At 42.6% G+C, this 19,896-nt stretch overlaps 1 protein-coding gene across 2 annotated transcripts in view; it reads left to right on the top strand.

The window, feature by feature from the left end:
- Positions 1 to 19,896, top strand: part of ELF2 (E74 like ETS transcription factor 2) — a 105,600-nt gene that overhangs the window by 51,427 nt on the left and 34,277 nt on the right. For both annotated transcript variants that reach the window (XM_073641758.1, XM_073641766.1), the window contains 2 exons: positions 573 to 730; positions 2,634 to 2,793. In XM_073641758.1, coding sequence (XP_073497859.1) covers positions 656 to 730; positions 2,634 to 2,793 — 235 coding nt within the window. In that variant the 5' untranslated portion in view covers positions 573 to 655. The remainder of the gene's footprint in view (positions 1 to 572; positions 731 to 2,633; positions 2,794 to 19,896) is intronic.

Genomic DNA, 19,896 nt, shown 5'->3' with positions numbered 1-19,896 from the left:
TAACATTTTCAAAGTCATGAAAATACAGAAAAATCTTTAAATGAGAAGGTGTGTCCAAACTTTTGGTCTGTACTGTATATATAATATATTATTTATTTATTGTAGAGCCATTAATTCCATGGCGCTTTACATGTGAGTATATACATATATATGTATAAATTATGTAAATAAAATAAAATTTGCATGTACGTGGATTTTGCTGTGGAATCGGAGTGTAAAGAAGCTGCAGCAAGAAGTCATGAAAGGTTTTTTTTTTTCTTTTTACTTATGACTATTTGAAAAGTTGTCTATTCTTTAAGTACTGTATCAGATGTAATCCAATATGTATATACTGATAAACTGCTGGGCTCCATGGCTAATGTGCAAGTGACCTCTCCTGCGATGGGATAAAAACGACATTTTCTGTCATCTGTTTGCACCTTATTTTTTGTCAGTGTTTGTACTTCTGTATATTTAGCGCATTATCTATTCTAGTCAGAATATTGCTACATAAAGGTAAGGTATAAAATGAATGTATCCAGCACAGGTTAAACATGTTTTTTAAAGTTGCCATATTTTTTCTTTTTTTACAGGATCATTGTGAAGATCTGAGTGAAGTGGTTCTTCAGACGACAGGTTGACCAGTTTGCCTACAGCGAAAGTCAGGGGATGCAACATGACCTCCGCTGTGTTAGATGGTGGTGGATCAGTGGGGAGCTATGTCAGTAATGGAGTGGAAAATCCTGAACAGGTGAGGAAAGAATCGACATTATAATGAGGCACAATCAGCTCACCTATATACAGGGCAATACATAACACAATGCAAACTGGGACCTTGACCTCAAACTATACCAAACTACAAAGAGGTACACCGATGGGTACAGTAAATACTAGAGATGGTGCAAATTTTTTCACGTGTCTCATTCCATCAGAAACGATATTGGTCTGTGGCAGCTGCCCTTGGTGGGAAAACCGCCTCTTACCTGCCGGCCTTCATCGCTCTTCTTTTCATTTGCTGGCCTTTGTTGCGGTATGACAATCGGGTGATAACTCGCCAGGGCAGCTATTCTAAAGAAGAGCCATGGATGTCATCAGGAAAGAGGCAGTACTCCCACTACCATGCAGCCGCCACATTCCTCTGTTGTGTCCTATGGAAAGGGATGTGTGAATTATGTCACACCAACTCAAGTAAATACTGAAACTTTCTTTATTGTAATATCACAGATCTTTTATAAAATAGCAAGTAAAACTGAGAGGTAAAACCAGGGCTGTGGAGTCGGTAATCCAAACCTCCGACTCCTCAATTTCCCTGACTCCCGACTCCACAGCACTGCCCCACTACTGAGCATGTACATAAAGTGTAGCACAGATTCATCTCAACTAAAAGCCGACATCCTTAGATCAGGAACAGAACAGACCTTTATAGGACATTTCATAACTTTCCCAAATTCTTATGAAAACATTTACAGCACATCCTGCATTGTACTACTGTACCCAGTTAATTATATATTTTAGGAGTCTGAATTGGTCCATTTTATACCGACTCCAACTCTACAGCCTTGGGTAAAACTTCACACACTGCAGGCTCTCATTTTACTTCTCGATTTTATTTTTGTTTTCCGGAATTTTTATGATATTGCATTAAAGGTAAAATCAGTGCTCAGTAGGTAGTAGGGGAGTGAGCACATGGTTATCTATAGATGTGTCCACCTTTCTTTTTTTTTGTATTACATTAAAGGGGCTATTCAGGACTTAACAATTGATGACTGCTTTGTTCCACCTCCTACATAGATTATGTTCATCCACTGCCAGATTTGAGCTGATTGTGGGGGTGCTGATTGTCAGACAACTCATCTCACAATGATGACCTATCCTAACCACAGATCATCAACAACCCCTAGAAATTATACAAAGAATAACAGTAAAAAACACAGTAAAACACCACATTTAGCCATGTATAAGAATGTTCATAGCAATGTACTACAAAGTAAGCTAAGTATTCGAGTTCAGCAAAAAAGATTTGCAAGGCCCTGATTTAGTAGCCACGGACTACCAACTTGGCCACTAAATCGGGGTCCTGCAAATCTTTTTGCACAACTCTGCATATCGGTAAAGTGGAGACACAGCTAAACAAGTAAAAGCCTACACCACCATAAACAGCTAGTATGGCTTCCATAATACCTTATCTTATCAGTCTTCTCCTGGGTGTCATCTATCCCGATCCAGAATAAACAGTAGGTCAATCCCTCACCTGAACTAATGTCCCTTCTCTACCACATTGCCATAAAAAACATGAGTCTCAAAAATCATATGTTTGGACAGATGGGAAGGAACGACGTAACACCCCAAAATTACTTCTATAAAACATTGGCAGGATATGGCTTGTTCTCTGCCAATCTCCTATTCCCATTTGGTCATGTAGGATAATCTACCTGTGAAAGTAGTGGGATCTGAATAAAGATAAGATATCTTCCTATGACTAAAAGGTATTTTCTACTTTTACTGTCTCATGACATAATTCTATTATTTAGGTTGATAAAGTTACAACTTTAGAATTCTATTAAACCAATAAACTTCCCAAAAATATAACTAATTTCAGCGGTCATGTTTCTTACAATTCATTCCCTTCTGTTACAATATTTTGGTCCTAACAGGAAGAAGTTCTGGAAATTGAGTACCCAGCTGTCATTGTGGAGCCAGTTCCCATCCTAGAGGAAGGGTACGCTGCACAGGTCCTGGTGTACGATGACGAGACATTCATGATGCAAGATGTAGCAGAGGAACAGGAGGTAGAGACTGAAACCGTGGAAATAGGTTGGTGTCACCTACATTGCAGGACTGTTATAGTTATTTATGTCACATAGTACTAGGAAATTAACTTTAGCAGTGATTTTACATGCGCTATATATTTTGCATTTTATTAACTTTTAGACCATAGAAAACCAGGAAAATATGGTCTGTTAATTAGGAAATACTGTAGATTTCCCTGGGGGGCTTGAATAATGGAACAGATAAAGGATCATTCTTATTATCTTAAATTGGTTTGGTTAGGTAGTAGTTGTAAAAAGAAGCAACTTTATAAATTGCCTCTTTGTTATCTTTTCCTTCATTCTCTGGCCTTTTACATTTTATTGTTTACATTTCACGGGCAAACTGCTGTGGGTCTATGGGTGGCCTCCAGCTTATAGATTGCTTTGGAACGGCTTTTGGGCACATGCAGTAGCCAAGGAGTAGCTCTATAGCGCTGCTCACAGTTCAGCTCTAAGGGGTATTGTGGCAGCCATGCTTACCATAGCTGCTTGTCACAATCAGAGCTCTTCTGATGCTGCTGAGGGAAGGCAGCGTTATAGAGCTACACTGGGAGCACACGTGTTCAGACCAGCAGTGCGATGATGTGGTGCTGCTGGCTTGAACATAAATATGAGTGCCCACTCATCAAGCATATAACATATCACTTAAATATGATTGCCCGCTTTTCAAGCATGTATCTGAACATAAGAAAGACCCTTTTAATGCACGCATTCTTTTTGGTTTAGGGTAGTTAAGAGTTAATCTTTGGTGGTCTAAGGTACTGGGTGGGTGTTAACAAGGGATTCCTTCTTGTGCAAGTGTTTCAAACAGGGGTAAACACCACCATTCTTGGTGGCCTAGGATAGTAGAGCAGCTTAAAGGGGTTGTACACTTTCAGGAAAATGGGCCTAAAGCTGTGTAAAATGACAAACTCAGCAGGTACTCGCCCTCCCTGGGTTCAGCCTCTGCTCCGCATTGCTGCTCTGGGGTCAGTGTTTTGGCTGTATCAGTGACATCACCACAACAGCGCGCATCACTGCTCTAACCAATGAGTGAGCTCAGCGATGTGTGTCTTCCGCCTTGGCACTGGGCTTAGTGATTAGCTACAGTGGTGATGCTGGTAGTCTGGGCTAGAGGAAGGGTTAAAATGAATCTGTCAGTAGGATCAACTCTCCCAAGCTGGCCAAATGGGCATGTAGATCATGGAAGGTTAAATAAAACGATACCTTGATATCTGCGATCTGATGTCTTATTTAAAAAAAAAAACTCCACATTTTTCTTTTAAGAATATGAGTTGTTCAGGACTATGGGCCGGACAGTGATCTGCATGAGAATCTGTCTCCAGAGATTATTTTATATGAAAGGGGGCGATATTCGTGTGATATGTAATGGCCGCTCTCTGTTCTCCTTATCTCACTGCAGAGCTGTGTGTGGTTATAAGGGTGCAGCCAGACTGCTGTATTTCTCGCGTGAGGATTGCGTCGCAATCCTCAGACTGGCCATCTGGTCACCTGACCCGTGCGTGACGCCATGTATTTCTATGCAGTTGTCACGCTCAGGTCAGGAGAGCCGTCGGCCAGTGCGAGGACTTCGATGCGATCCTTGCGCAAGTAATACATCAGTCTAACTGCGCCCTTATTGACACGTCTGTAGGTTCCTCTCAGCTTTAGCTTCCATCTCGCAGGGAGCCAGTGTTGCAATAATGAAGAGCTGTGAGAGCTGCAGAAAATGTGTTTGTAAGAAGACAAAGTTCAGTTCTACTGTTCTGTGCTAGTAACACATCTAACACTGTTAACGCCCTCTTCTATTTAAAATAAGCTCTGGAAGGAGATTCTCATACAGATTTGTACCCGCCCTTAGATCTTAACAGCTAATTTGCATATTAAGAAAATTGTGGATTTCTTGGATATGGAATAAGACCTTGGATCACAGATATCAAGGTATCATTTTATTCAACTTTCTATGACGTGTGTCCATACAGTTGGGTTAGGAGGTTTGATCTTACTGACAGATTCCCTTTAAAGAGGTTGTTTCAAGTTCTAAAATGGTTAAAACTGTTAAGTGCTTGTAAAAACAAATAACTTTGTATTAAAATAAAATAACTTTCTTTTTAGAAATCCTTTTTCTCAAGTATAGCAGAATGTTTGTTTAATTCTGTAGAGTCTCAGATTGGTTAGTTAGGTAAGGAGGTCAGTGCTTCTCGCAGGCGCTATTGCTTGCTCGTGCTGCCAGGAAGATACCTGGATCTGACCACCCTCAATTCCCCTACGCTTCTCCAGAGCTAATGCACACAAATTGAGAATTAATGTATATACATTATTGGAGTACAGCACATGATTAAAAAGAAAACAGGATAATTAACAACAAAGCTATGACTGGCGTCAATAAGACACCACAGAGATAGAAATGGAGACCAAGATTGTAATGCAATGAATGATTGTAAACAGGATGGAAAACAAGTATACATAAACTACAGTGAATTAGAAGAATAATGTGCAAAACCAGTAGTATATGAGGTATATAATTGTGATTCTGCATAAAATGTCAATTGAATGTACAAAAAGTAATATAAAGTGCCCAGTGCAGTACACAACCATGACAAAGTGCACATGAGCATTGCAACAGTGATCACAAAGATTCCATACCTGTTGGTCTTCCTAGTTCCTGTGGTGGTGTCAGCCCCAGCAAACGCTTCTTCAGGGTTACTTGTTTACAATCATTCATTGCATTACCGTCTTGGTCTCCATTTTATGGTCTGTGGTGTCTTATTCACGCCAATCCTCTAATAAGATATATGCTTCTCCCGGGCTGCGAAGGCAATGCTACCGCTGCTGGATGCAATGGAGAGCGCTCAATTCGGGCCAGCAGAGCTAACATGCCACCAACCCAAACTGTCATCCCTGAAGAAAGTAAGATGAGAACAACCCTTTAGTATCTTTGTCCAATGGTGTATTCTGCCCCCTAGGCTATAGCCCATAGTGATCAGTCATAATCCTTTCTATGAGCAGGGGTGCACTTTTTTTTTTTACCAATTAAGGAAGAATACTTTCACATCTATTACTGGAGGTAACAGCTCTGAAGCTTTATATGACTAGGGCATATAAAAAACAGGTCCTGTTTTTAAGGCTATGTACGCACTGTCAGGATTTGAAGCAGAAATTTCCTGTGCGTTTCCGCATCTCCTTAGCAGGAAAAACGCATGCTTAAATTCTGCGTGTTTTTTTTAAGCGTTTTTGGAGCTAAATAAAGTTATTTGCTTAAACTCTTGGTTTACCTTCAGAACTGGGGTGAGTATATTGGTTAATTTAAATGATTAAAGAATGTCTGTTGTATTTCAAATAAAGTGTTTGCTCTGTGTCTGTGTATTTATTTAACTCTTTACTTTACTTAGGTTTGGTCATGAAAAGGTCTGATTGACATCTTGTCATAACCAAACAATAGAGCTAGGTGTCAGCTAATCTCATTCACCCAATCTTTAGCATTTCTATTCACTTAATTTATGCGGCTGCTGTGAGCTGCTAGTTTTAGCCTGGGAAGGTGCCTATGCAAACATGGTCCCTGGCTATAATTAACAGCTCACAGCTGGTTCGTTAGCAGCTATGTCCCACCAATCCACACTCAGCAGCGCTTTGGACGCAGCGTATTTTTGTTGCGTCCAAAACGTGGTGTTCTAATCCGCACTTTTGATGTCTGTACAAAAATTGACAGGCTGCGGGTGAGTTTGGGTACGTGGCCACGATCAGGAGCCTCTGTGGGTTTGAAGCTGCGTGTTTATACAGCGTCAAACCCGCAGCGTCCAGGTGTTACAGCATAGTGGATGGGATCTCTAGAAATCCCATGTCCACTATGCGTGCATCAGAGGCTGCAGATCACCCGTGGACACTGACATGCGGCGCGTCTTTCAGTACCGCAGCATGTCAAATTCTCTTGCGGAGTCGCTAGTTTCCGCAACAGAAATTTGACCACTAGAATGTATAGAATGCGGTAAATAAGCATGGTTCAGTGAACACATGTGGATTTACCTGCGTTCAATAGAATGCAATGTTTTGGACGAAGCAAAAATATGTGTCCAAAGCGCTGCTATGTCCGGATCGTGGGCACAGAGCCTAAAATAAATTAAAAAAAAAATGGCGTGAGCTTCCGCATCATTTTTATAACCAGCAGAGGGAAAGCCGACCGCTGGGGGCTGATACTAGTATCCGGAGAAGGGGCCATTAGCCAACAATGTTCCCTGGCTAGTAATATCAGCCCACAGCTGTTTGTTTAGCCTTTACTTTCTAGATTACAGGGGGACCTCAGAAAAAAATTGTGGGGTCCCCCTATAAAATCTATCCAGCAAAGGCTAAACAGATAGCTGCAGGCTGATATTAATAGCCAAGGAAGGAGCCATGGATAGGCCCCCTCCGCGGCTAATAATATCACCCCTCAGCAGTCCCAGAAATGGCGCATCCATAAGATGCGCCATATCCGGCGCTTATCCTCCTCTCTTCCCACTGCCCTGTAAGTGGGGTAATGGGGTTGGAGTTCACATCAGCCTTGTATTGGCGGCTGACGTGACGCTCAGGTTAGTAATGGAGGGCGTCTATAAGACGCCCCCATTGCTAACTGCATAGTAAAATGGTTGCCGCTTTTTCAATAAGTCACGGCCAGAATAAAGTATTTTAATGAAATAAAAAACACACAGTTCTACAATTTTTTTTATTACACTCTGTACGCAAAGCCATCGATCTTCTGAAAAAAAATGTAAAATAACAATCAAGCATATCTCTCACCTGTCCGCCGTCAACGACGTAGTCCACGTACCGACAACGTACCTCGGCGATCCGGGTCACTTATACCGCTATGACATCAGCTATGACATCTGATGTGTAAAATCACCCCTGTCAGTATACATGCTGCTGCAGGAGGTCACTGGGGTCGATCAACTGAAGATCAGCTGAGCAGCCCCGGTGAACTTACCACCTTGGGAGCATTCTTGAGCATGTTCCCACGGGAAGGTCACGTGAGCGCCAGCTGATCGGTCACGTGACCGATCAGCTGATCGCTGACGTCACCGCAGGTCCTGGCAGCTCAGTACACTGCTGGGAGTGAGCTCGCTTCCGCAGTGTACCGCTGGCCGCTGGGAGCATCGGATCACCGCCGGGGACCAGGAGGACACCGGGGGCCGACGGACAGGTGAGTATAAGGTTTTATTTTCTTTTTTTTGACCACGGGCACGCACGCACGCACGCACTCGGGCTGGGCTGAGGAGACTACTGCTCGTCCCAGCCATGCCGCTCTCGCTGTTATCAGCGGGAGCAGCAGTCGGATGAGAGGAGTTGTAGTCCTCCTCTCCCGACCTGGGTACCACCCGCACCGCCTTTCCGGCGCGAATTCGCGCTCATTGGCTTTAATTGAAACGCAGCAAATTCACAAGTATAGATATTATACCTGTGGGTTTGCTGCGATTCAATGCAAGTCAATGGGTGCGATTTCGTGGCGGAAACGCTCGGACAATGGACATGCTGCGGTTTTTACTGCAATGGTAATCCGGAGCGGAAATTTCCGCATCATGTGCACAGCACATCCGGATTACCATTGCTATACTTGGCAGGCCTATTTAACAAGCATTTCCGCAGCGGAAAAAACGCAGCGGAAACACAGTAAAAACACTTTGTGTGCCCATAGCCTAAGGAAGGGGGATAAGAACACACCACCAGAATTTGATTGGACTGTTTTAAAATATATATTCTGTTTAAAATGATATTGTAAACAGCTATTAATCATACAAGAATTACTAATGTAAACTCAGTGATTGATGTCAGGTAAGTGAACCCGCCTGGAGTCTCATATTTGATACCAGTTATATGAGGGTTTTATCTCTCAGATCTTGTGCGATTTACACAATGTTTTTCTAAATATTAATTATTGACTCTAATCTGACTCTTTCTTGGGAAGTCCACATGGGGTGGAGTTGCTATGGATTTGATCTGCAGGTTTACAAAGGAAAAATCTGCTGTAGCAGCAGGCATGTGTATATGATTGTAACAAGTCTCAGCCGCATGCTTGCAATCATGCAGATCTTTAAGGCTGTGTGCCCATGATGCGTTTTTTAAGCGTTTCCGCAGCGGCAATTCCGCAGTGGAAACGCATAAAAAGCACTTGGTAGAAGGCCTGCCATGTTCCCCAATGATAATCCGAATGTGCTGTGCACATGCTGCGGAAATTTCCGCTGCGGATTATCATTGCGGAAAAAAACTCAGCACTACCAATTATTTTGTGGAATCGCGGCGTTTGTGCCGCCATTGACTTGCATTGGCCCGCATGACATCCGCATCACTAGATATGCACATGAGGATTTCTTGCGGATATCATGCGGTTCAATGTGCGGATGGTACCCGGGTTTGGAGAAGAGGAGACTCTCATCCAGACCCGGGTACCATAGTACCTGTAAAAAAAAAAAAAAAAAAAAAAAAAAAGAAAAGAATAAAATAGAAAATAAATATTATACTTACCTTCTGATGGCCCCCAGTCTACATAGTTATCTGACCTGGGTTGCCGGCAGCTCGCGATAAAAAAAAGGGAACACTCAAATAACACATCCTAGATCTGAATGAATGAAATATTCTCATTGAATACTTTGTTCTGTACAAAGTTGAATGTGCTAACAACAAAATCACACAAAAATCATCAATGGAAATCAAATTTATTAACCAATGGAGGCCTGGATTTGGAGTCACCCCCAAAATTAAAGTGGAAAAACACACTACAGGCTGATCCAACTTTGATGTAATGTCCTTAAAACAAGTCAAAATGAGGCTCAGTGTTGTGTGTGGCCTCCACGTGCCTGTATGACCTCCCTACAATGCCTGGGCATGATCCTGATGAGGTTGCGGATGGTCTCCTGTGGGATCTCCTCCCAGACCTGGACTAAAGCATCCGCCAACTCCTGGACAGTCTGTGGTGCAACGTGACGTTGGTGGATGGAGCGAGACATGATGTCCCAGATGTGCTCAATCGGATTCAGGTCTGGGGAACAGGTGGGCCAGTCCATAGCTTCAATGCCTTCATCTTGCAGGAACTGCTGACACACTTCAGCCACATGAGGTCTGGCATTGTCCTGCATTAGGAGGAACCCAGGGCCAACCGTACCAATATATGGTCTCACAAGGGGCCTGAGGATCTCATCTCGGTACCTAATGGCAGTCAGGCTACCTCTGGCAAGCACATGGAGGGCTGTGCGGCCCTCCAAAGAAATGCCACCCCACACCATTACTGACCCACTGCCAAACCGGTCATGCTGAAGGATGTTGCAGGCAGCAGATCGCGCTCCACGGCGTCTCCAGACTCTGTCATGTCTGTCACATGTTCTCAGTGTGAAGCTGCTTTCATCTGTGAAGAGCACAGGGCGTCAGTGGCGACTTTGCCAATCCTGGTGTTCTGTGGCTAATGCCAAGCGTCCTGCACAGTGTTGGGCTGTGAGCACAACCTCCATCTGTGGATGTCAGGCCCTCATACCACCCTCATGGAGTCGGTTTCTAACCGTTTGTACAGACTCATGCACATTTGGGGCCTGCTGGAGGTCATTTTGCAGGGCTCTGGCAGTGGTCCTCCTGTTCCTCCTTGCACAAAGTCCGAGGTAGCGGTCCTGCTGCTGAGTTGTTGCCCTCCTACGGCCCCCTCCATCTGGGACATCATGCCTCGCTCCATCCACCAGACTGTCCAGGAGTTGGCGGATGCTTTAGTCCAGGTCTGGGAGGAGATCCCACAGGAGACCATCCGCAACCTCATCAGGAGCATGCCCAGGCGTTGTAGGGAGGTCATACAGGCACGTGGAGGCCACACACAATACTGAGTCTCATTTTGACTTGTTTTAAGGACATTACATCAAAGTTGGATCAGCCTGTAGTGTGTTTTTCCACTTTAATTTTGGGGATGACTCCAAATCCAGGCCTCCATTGATTAATAAATTTGATTTCCATTGATGATTTTTGTGTGATTTTTTTGTCAGCACATTCAACTTTGTACAGAACGAAGTATCCAATGAGAATATTTCATTCATTTAGATCTAGGATGTGTTATTTGAGTGTTCGCTTTATTTTTTTGAGCAGTGTATAATATTTATTTTTTACCATTCTTTAGGTCACACTATATAAATCTATGCCGGTTGCATGGATTTATATAGTGTGACCAAGTTGTCAAGCAGTTTCCAAGTGATGCTAAAATCGCTTGGAAAGCGCTTGTCAACCCGCATGCGGAAATGCATGTGAAGAACGCTTCACATCCGCTTGTCCCAGGCAGGAAAAATGCATGTACAATCCGCATGTACAATCCTCATGTGTTTTTTCTGCCAGGGAGATGCAGAAAAGCTCAGGAAAAAATCGGAGCATTTCTGCATCATGGGCACATAGTCTTACAGGGTTATTCCAATAGAAACAATTTATATCCCATCTATCTAGCAGAGCAGGGCTGTGGAGTCGGTGTCCATTTTGGTGGAGTCTGAGTCGGTATAAAATGAACCGACTCCAACTCATAAAATTTATAATAAATTGGGTACAGTAGTTCAATGCAGTTTGTGTGGAATATTTTTTTAATAATAATTAGGGAAAGTTATGAAATGTCCTATAAATGTCTGTCCTATTCCTGATCTAAGGGTCTAGACTTTTAGCTGAGATGAATCTGTGCTACAGTAAATTTATCACTTAAACATGAGCCATGTATGAGGGAATCTGAGTCATGGAGTCGGAGTTGGAGTCGGTGTCATGGAAATTGAGGAGTCGGAGGTTTGGCTTACCGACTCCACAGCCCTGTAGAAGAGCCCCATTTTCTGAGTTGCATAACCTTGATCTCAGGATTGTTGGGAGTCTCAGCAGTAGGACCCCCAGTGATCTTGAGATCAATGCTTTGGAACCCCAAGGACAACTCTCTGTCATCCCGTCTGAAGAAAATCGAGATGCATATGCTCGACCTCCGCTTCCTTCATTGTCTGTGAGACTGCCGGTTATAACAGCGCTGCACTCTGCAGTCTCACAGGCAATGGATGGCTCAGCGGCAGAGCGCACCTCTGCTCCATTCAGGACAGGACTGCAGAGCCCCATTGTCTCAGTTCCAGAGCCCTGGTTTCGAGAAGGCTGGGGTTCCTAGTTGTCAGACCCCAAATTATTAACAGATTATTCCCTATCCTGTAGATCAGAGGTGAGGAATCTTTTCTCTGCTGAGGGCCATTTGGACATTTATACCATCCTTTCGCGGGCTGTACATATCACGCGCTAACTCTGCCCAAAAAGTATGTTCTAACGCTGGCACTGGTGTCGGGGCATAATCTTTCATTCTCCGCGTCCAGTAGTGAACACAGCTTGCGCATGCTCACAGAACAAGAAGAAAATAATGGGCCTTGGCCGTAAAATACAGCTGCCAGCCCAAGCACTGTGGTCTACAGGAATCTGCCCGGGGGCCGGATAAAGGCCATCATGGGTCTTAAATGGCTTGTGGATCTGAGGTTCCCCATCCCTGCTGTAGATAGAAAAACAAGTTAGCCCCCCCTTTTTTTGGAATAACCCTTGAATGTTCAGTGTGCCAATTTCTGTTGCTGATTTTCACTACAGATTTCATTCTTTATGTAGCCGGGGTGAAATCCGCTGTGAATCTTCCGCAATATCCACCATGTGTGAACCTCCATTACAGATGATTGCCACAATGCATTTAGGCTGTGTTCACTTTTTTGTTTTAATAAATTTTCATTTAGAAACTACCCCAAGAAAATAGGCAATCTCTACTATTCAGGCATGCTTCCAGTACAGTATGTTTTTTTTCTATGGGATAAGGTGCATAGCTTGGTATACTCGGCACACTGCTACCTAGCTCAGTCAGTGTACTGTACACCGCTACATGAAGATAATGTACAACCCCCTGTGTAGAGGACAGACTCCTCTTCAGGCTTTTATTTTTTGGATTTTGGAGCCATGGAACCAATTACTACTTTACCATTATAGTTATGGTCTTGAGGTGCTACATTTTTTGTAATCATTTACAATGTTCATCCTAGAACTCTTTAATATAGTACTTAAATAGTACTTGGGATTCAGCATGATACTGTCTTTTAACTGTATTGTAAAGCTTGAGAAAAAAAATGATTAATCTGTCATCACACAAGCAGTCAACCATCTTCTGTGCATGGATTATTGGTTATGTGACAGTAAGGTTATGCCTCTCATAGACTGGCATTGAGAGCTTGTAACTGTTACCGCTGACTTTCGGTCAGTCAGAAGTCGCGGTCACAAGATGGTGGGGCAAGACCTGAGCGGCGCCGGGAAGAGCTGAAGACGGCGAATGGTAAGTATAAGACTAGGGTCATGGAACTTAGATTAGTAGCACCACTCCAGTGCTCAAATTAAAAAAAAAAAAAAAAAAAAAAAAAAATTTTATATATATATATAATATATATATAAAAACACGCTGAAGTGGTTTTTGCAGAATTGTTAGTTGTAGTCAGGCACAGCTCTGCAGCAGAGCTGACGGCATTATAAGAGGACAACTGCAGCTGTAAATGTTTGTAATGAGACAAACATCAGTTCTGCTGACTGTAATTACCGTATATACTCGAGTATAAGCCGAGGTACCTAATTTTACCACAAAAAAACTGGGAAAATGTATTGACTCGAGTATAAGCCTAGGGTGGAAAATGCAGCTGCTACTGGTAAATTTCCCCATCCTTGTAAGTATTGCCCCCTCATCCCCAATCCTGGTATGCATGGCCTCCTCATCCCCAATCTTGGTATGCATGGCCCCCTCGTCACCCAATCCTGGCATGCATGGCCCCCTCGTCACCCAATCCTGGCATGTATGGCCTCCTCATCCCCCAATCCTGGTATGTATGGCCACCTCATCCCCCCCCAATCCTGGTATGCATGACCCCCTCATCTCCAATCCTGGTATGCATGGCCTTCTCATCCCCTACTCCTGGTATGCATGGCACCTCTCATCTCCAATCCTGGTATGTATGGCTCCCCTCATGCCCCCCCAATCGTGGTATGTATGGCACCCTTCATCCCCCCAATCCTGGTATGCATGGCATCCCTCACCCCCCAATCCTGGTATGCATGGCACCCCTCATCCCCCAATCCTGGTATGCATGGCCTCCTCATCCCCCCCAAATCCTGGTATTCATGACCTCCTCATCCCCTATTCCTGGTATGCATGGCTCCATCACAGCACAGTTAAAAAAAAAAAAAAAAAAATAAACACTTATACTCACCTTCCTTTCTCACCTGTCCTCCAGCGCTGCGTCCTGTCTGCTGCAGCATCTGAGGCGCAGCGCGCGCTCTCAGACACTGCTGTGAGCTGCTGCCGGCACATTCACTCCTCTCCACGCCGGGACTCTGGGTATGGAGAGGAGCGAATATGCATTCTCTTTAGTAGCGGGCACGGTCAGCAGGAGCTGCAGCTCAGCACTCCTCCGTGCCCGCTACTAAAGAGAAATAAATATTCCCTCTTCTCCACGCCCATGGGAGTGGAGAAGATGGAATATTCATTTTCCTTTAGCAGCCGGCACTGAGGAGCGCTGAGCCGCAGCTCCTGCTGACCGTGCCCGCTCCTAGGCCGCCGCAAAACCCTACTCCGCTGCTGCAACCCCCCCTCCCTCCCGCTATCCACCAATGGAATCTATAGATATGTATATACCCGAGTATAGTCCGAGGGGGGCTTTTTCAGCACAAAAAATGTGCTGAAAAACTCTGCTTATACTTGAGTATATACGGTACAACTGTCAGTCATTACATGTCTCACATTGTCTTAGTCTGATTTATGGAACAATCTTATGTCCGTGGGACCCATTTAATTTAAAATAAGCTCTGAAGGAATATTCTTGGAGATCTGTGCCAAATGCATAGATCTAAACAGCTCATTTACATATTAAGAAGGATGGAGATCTCTCTAGAATTAGACATCGAATTGCAAATATCAAGATATTATTTTATTCAGCTTCCTATGACCTACGTGCCCATATAGATGGCTTAAGAGCGTTAATCCAACTGATCGTTCCCTTTAAAATACTATGGGTGAAATTGCCCTTGAAAACAACTTTGCACTCCTTTTTAATCTTTCTGGTCCAGTTCCTCTGATTCCCGGCCTTCTTTCATGTATGCACAATGTGCTTCATAGCCAGAGACTTTCCCCCTGCTGGCACCAGTAAAAAGTACAGCGTGTCCTGCAAAACAAGCAAGCCCTTATACTGCTCCATTTCTGAAAAAAAACAACTTATAGGTTATCAGAATATGGTGACAGAACAATAAATAAAAGTAATTTCTTGTGAAGAGTAGGAAAAGATTGTGAAAAAAACCTGTGTAATTTGGTAATGCCATGTTATCGCCCCACAGAAAAAAGATAACATGACAATTTTGTGTTTAGAAAAAATAAAATCATAGTATTCTTTGCTTTTTTTTTTATTATTTTGCTTCTCAAAGAGTTAATAAAAAGTGATCAAAAAGTCACCTGTTAAAACGACAGCTTGTCCCATAAAATTTAAGTCCTCATACAGCTCTGCTGACGGAAATTTGTGAAACTCATGTTTCTCAGAATATGGGGATCCCTAACAAATTAGTTTTTTAGTGCACTAATTGTACAAAAGTAATAAATGATTAAAACTATATAAATTTGGTGTCGCCTTATTCGTACTCGCCTACAGATTAAGGCCACGTTCAGTATTTGATCCATATTTTACCTCAGTATTTGTAAGCCAAAACCAGAAGTGTGTGAAAAATACTCAGTGTGCATGTGGCCTTAAAACGAAAAAAGAAAACAACATTGGCAGAATTGTTTTGTTTATATTCCTTCCCATAAGGACTTGAATAAAATGTAGGCAATAAGCTATAAGTACCCCAAAATGATGCCACTGACTAACCACTGATCTTGGAAAATTTGACTCTTGACTGTTTCTGAAAATAGATATGTTGGAACGTGATAATAGAAAAGTGAGGGGGGAAGTCTGCCACAAAGGCCAAAACTGGCTGTGACGCCAAGGGGTTAAGATCAGTACTTTGACTTGACCTTTGGGTTCAAAATCCTCACTATATACCCCTGCTTTCAGAGCGCAGGGGCTCCTTATTCAGGCAATATTATTGCCTCCTAATGAGGCATCACCCCTTACACTTCATGAACAAATTTCTTGCTGTAACATTTCTTAAATGTTGTGCCTTTTGTCTTACCAGTTCATTTGTAATATAGCCTGAAGAAGGAGCCCTGTGCTCTGAAACCTTGCATATATGTATTTTTTTCTGGTTAGCCAATAAAGGTATCACTCCGAGAATACTTTTGTCATTTTTGGGCATAAAAGTATTTATAGCAGTAAAAATGTAATTATTCTTTTTTCACCACCCAATGGTATAAATGTCTGTGAGGTACATGTGGTGTCAACATGCTCACTGCTGACCTAGATTAATTCATTGAGAGATGTAGTTTGTAAAATGATGTCAGTTATGGGGGGTGTGGGGTTGTTACTCACTTGGGTGCGCTGGGAAACAAAACAGTAAACGTTTCTGTTTTAAATGTCCATGTCGGTTTATAGCCTCATAAACCGTCCACCACAAAAAGAAAATAAACAGCCTTCAGTGCAGGCAAAACAAAGAAAACAGTCCTTTAGGCAAAGTCTCTGGTTAACCTGTCCGGTGGGCACACAAGCTGGGTAGCATTCAGTACACTGGCTCAGTCTGGAGATAACAACACACGGGAGGTCTTCTTCCTCCATACACAGACCGTGTGCCAAACAACGGCCTCCATTTTAAGTTAACCACACCCAGTGGTGAGGTATGTGGGTAGTCAGACCCGCCCGTGTCTCCGGCTACCCGTAAAACCTGGCCCAAATGCCCCAAACAATCCTCTTAATGCTTATTTGCACTAGAGAAACATTCCAGCATTACTTCACAGGTGGCAACCATCTCTGTGATACATACCTCCCATCAACTATGTGTCCGTGAGCTACCTTACTGGGGGTTCTGCCAATGTAACATGGCACCCTCAAACCATTCCAGCAAAATCTGAACTCCAATACGGCGCTTCTTCCCTTCTATACTTTGCATTGTGCCTCAAAAGTAGTTTTTGCTCACATATGGGGTATTGGTGTACTCAGAGGAAATTGCACATCAAATTTTGGGGTCCATTTTCTCCTGCTATCCTTGTGAAAATAAAAAATTTGGGCTAAAACTTGTGGGAAAAATTTATTTTTTCATTTTCACAGTATGTTATAAACTTCTGTGAAGCACCTGTGGGTTCAAGATACTAACCACACATCTAGATACATTTCTTGAAGGGTCTAGTCTCCAATATGGGGTCACTTGTGGGGAGGGTTCCACTGTTTAGGTAATCAGGATCTCTCCAAACACGATATGGCGTCTGCTAGTGATTCCATGCGCCCAAACAGTAGATAAATTGCACAACAAATTTTAGTGTCCATTTTCTCTGGTTACCCTTGTGAAAATAAAAAAATTGCCTAAAAGAACATTTTTGTGGAAATTTTTTATTTTTTTATTTTTACAGTTCAACATTATAAACTTCTGTGAAGCACCTGGGGTTTAACGTGCTCACCACACATCTCGATAAGTTCCCTGAGGGGTCTAGTTTCCAAAATGAGGTTATTTGTTGGGGTTTCCACTGTTGAGGTACATCAGGGGCTCTACAAATGCGACATTACATCCGCTTTCGTTCCAGCCATTTTTGCAATGCTGTGGATGTGCCCAATTTCAAAAGTCTGTGACTGAAAAGATAAATCGCCACCCCTATTACTAAAAGAAAAGGTATGTGAGGGAATCCCCTAATGATATAGTGTTTTTATACATAATACTGGGACCTTTTCTTTGGCAAAAACTTGTTAGTGATGCACATTGCATCACTAAACGCACACTGTGGCCAGTTTAATAGCTAAAAACGAGGTGACAGGTTCCCTTTAAGAAATACCTTCCACGTAAAACAAGAACAAGGAGTCCTGGAAGTGGTGATATGCGCCCCACAGAGCCCTGATCTCAACACTATTGCATTTGTGTGAGATTACATAAAGAGACAGAAGGATTTGCGCAAGTCTAAATCTACAGAAGATCTGTGGTTAGTTCTCCAAGATGTTTGGAACAACCTCTATGCCAAGGTTTCTTTAACCCAATCACCATCAAACTTGTTTTTACCTTCCTGACCTGGTAAATTTTTCAATTCTGACCAGTGTCACTTTATGAGGTAATAACTGTTGGTGGTAAATTTTGTTCGATATGTTCATAAATAAACACAAATCATATTGAAAATTGACAAAATATTGGAAAACTTCGCAATTGTCAATCTTAGAATTTTTATTCTGCTAAACCAGATAGTTATACCACACAAAATAGTTAATAAATAACATTTACCAAATGTCTACTTTACATCAGCATCATTTTTTAAATATCATTTTTTTGTTAGGAAGTTAGAGGGGTTAAAAGTTGATCAGCAATTTTTCCAACAAAATCAATTTTTTTAGGGACATTACATTTGAAGTCATTTTGAAGGGCCTATGAGACAGAAAATACCCAAAAGTGACATCATATTAAAAACGGCACCCCACAAAGCGCTCAAAAACACATTCAAAAAGTTTATTAGTCCTTCAGGTGCTTCACAGGAATTAAAGCAATGTGGAAGGAAAAAATGAAAATTGTAATTTTTTCCACAAAAATAATGCTTTAGCCCCAATTTTTGCATTTTCACAAGAGTAACGAGAAAATGGACCACCCAATTTGTTGTGCAATTTCTTCTCAGTACGCTGATACCCGATATGTTTTGGAAAACTACAGTTTGGGTGCATGGCAGAGCTCAGAAAGGAAAGAGCACCATTTGACTTTTGGAGCGCAAAATTGGCTGGAATAGATAGCGGACACCATGTCACGTTTGCAGAGCCCCTGATGTGTCTAAACAGTAGAAACCCCCACAAGTGACCCCATTTTGGAAACTACACCCCTCAAGCAGTTTGTCTAGAAATAAAAAATCACATTTTATTCCAACAAAAATGTTACTTTAGCTCCAAATTTTTCATTTTCACAAGAGTAGCAGGAGAAAATGGACCCCAAAATTTGTTGTACATTTTCTCCTGAGTAAACCTATACCCCATATGTTCTGGAAAACTACATTTGGGCTCAGGACTCGAAAGGGAAAGGGCGCCATTTGACTTTTGGCGTGCATAATTGGCTGGAATAGATAGTGGACACCATGTCTCGTTTGCAGAGCCCCTGATGTGCCTAGACAGTGGAAACTCCCATAATTTACCCCATTTTGGAAACTACACCTCTTGAGGAATTCATCTGGGGAGAAGTGAGCATTTTTAACCCTTACCAATTCACAGAATTGTTTAACATTGAGCTGAGTAAGTGAAAAATTACAATTGTTTTCCACTAAAGTGTTGCTTTAGCCCCAAGTTTGTAATTTTCAAAAGTGGTAATAGGAGAAAATGAACAGTACAATTTCTCCTGAGTGCACTAATACCCCATATGTGGTCGAAAACTAATACTTCTGAGGCTTAGGGCAAAGCTCAGAAGGGAAGAAGCGCCATATTGGAGTGCAGATTTCGCTGGAATAATTTGAGTGTGCCATGTTACATTGGCAAAGCCCCTGACATCAATAAAGTTTTGTCAAAGCCAAATACCAAAAACAAAGCTGCTTTATTTACAGAATGACACACCAACAAGAGACAAAAACGCAGTATCAAAAATGAATAAAAACTATGATAAAAAACGCAAGTAACATACTTTAAATGATAGGTGCAGATATTCTGCAGCGTCAAAAACTCACCAAAAGCTCATCATGGGAACGTAGCCTAAATCTCCGAATGACGTTATTCAGATGAAACCCCCGACGAATCCATTCACTATAATGAGGCAGTAGCGTTACTTTGGCCTCCGTTTGGGCCTTTGTTCACCAGTAACACGGCCACATCATAGTACAGAGAGAGTCCACAGTGCCTCCATCTGCCTCATTACAGGGAATCTTCTGCCCAGGGTTCTGTGTGAATCACGTATTTCAGAGATTTGCACGGAAACCCCAGTGTATGCGCTCAGTGCAGAGCACAGGATAAATGTGAGCCGAGCCATATTGCGATCTTTGGGAGGCAGAATGAACAAATCAACAGCAGGTGAAGAATTGTTT

The sequence above is a fragment of the Phyllobates terribilis genome, unplaced genomic scaffold (assembly GCF_046119375.1).
Source record: "Phyllobates terribilis strain yellow unplaced genomic scaffold, ASM4611937v1 Scaffold_1__5_contigs__length_1240528914, whole genome shotgun sequence".
NCBI lineage: Eukaryota > Metazoa > Chordata > Amphibia > Anura > Dendrobatidae > Phyllobates > Phyllobates terribilis.
The sequence above is the reverse complement of the archived record's forward strand: the minus strand, read 5'-3'. Positions and strand labels throughout refer to the sequence as shown.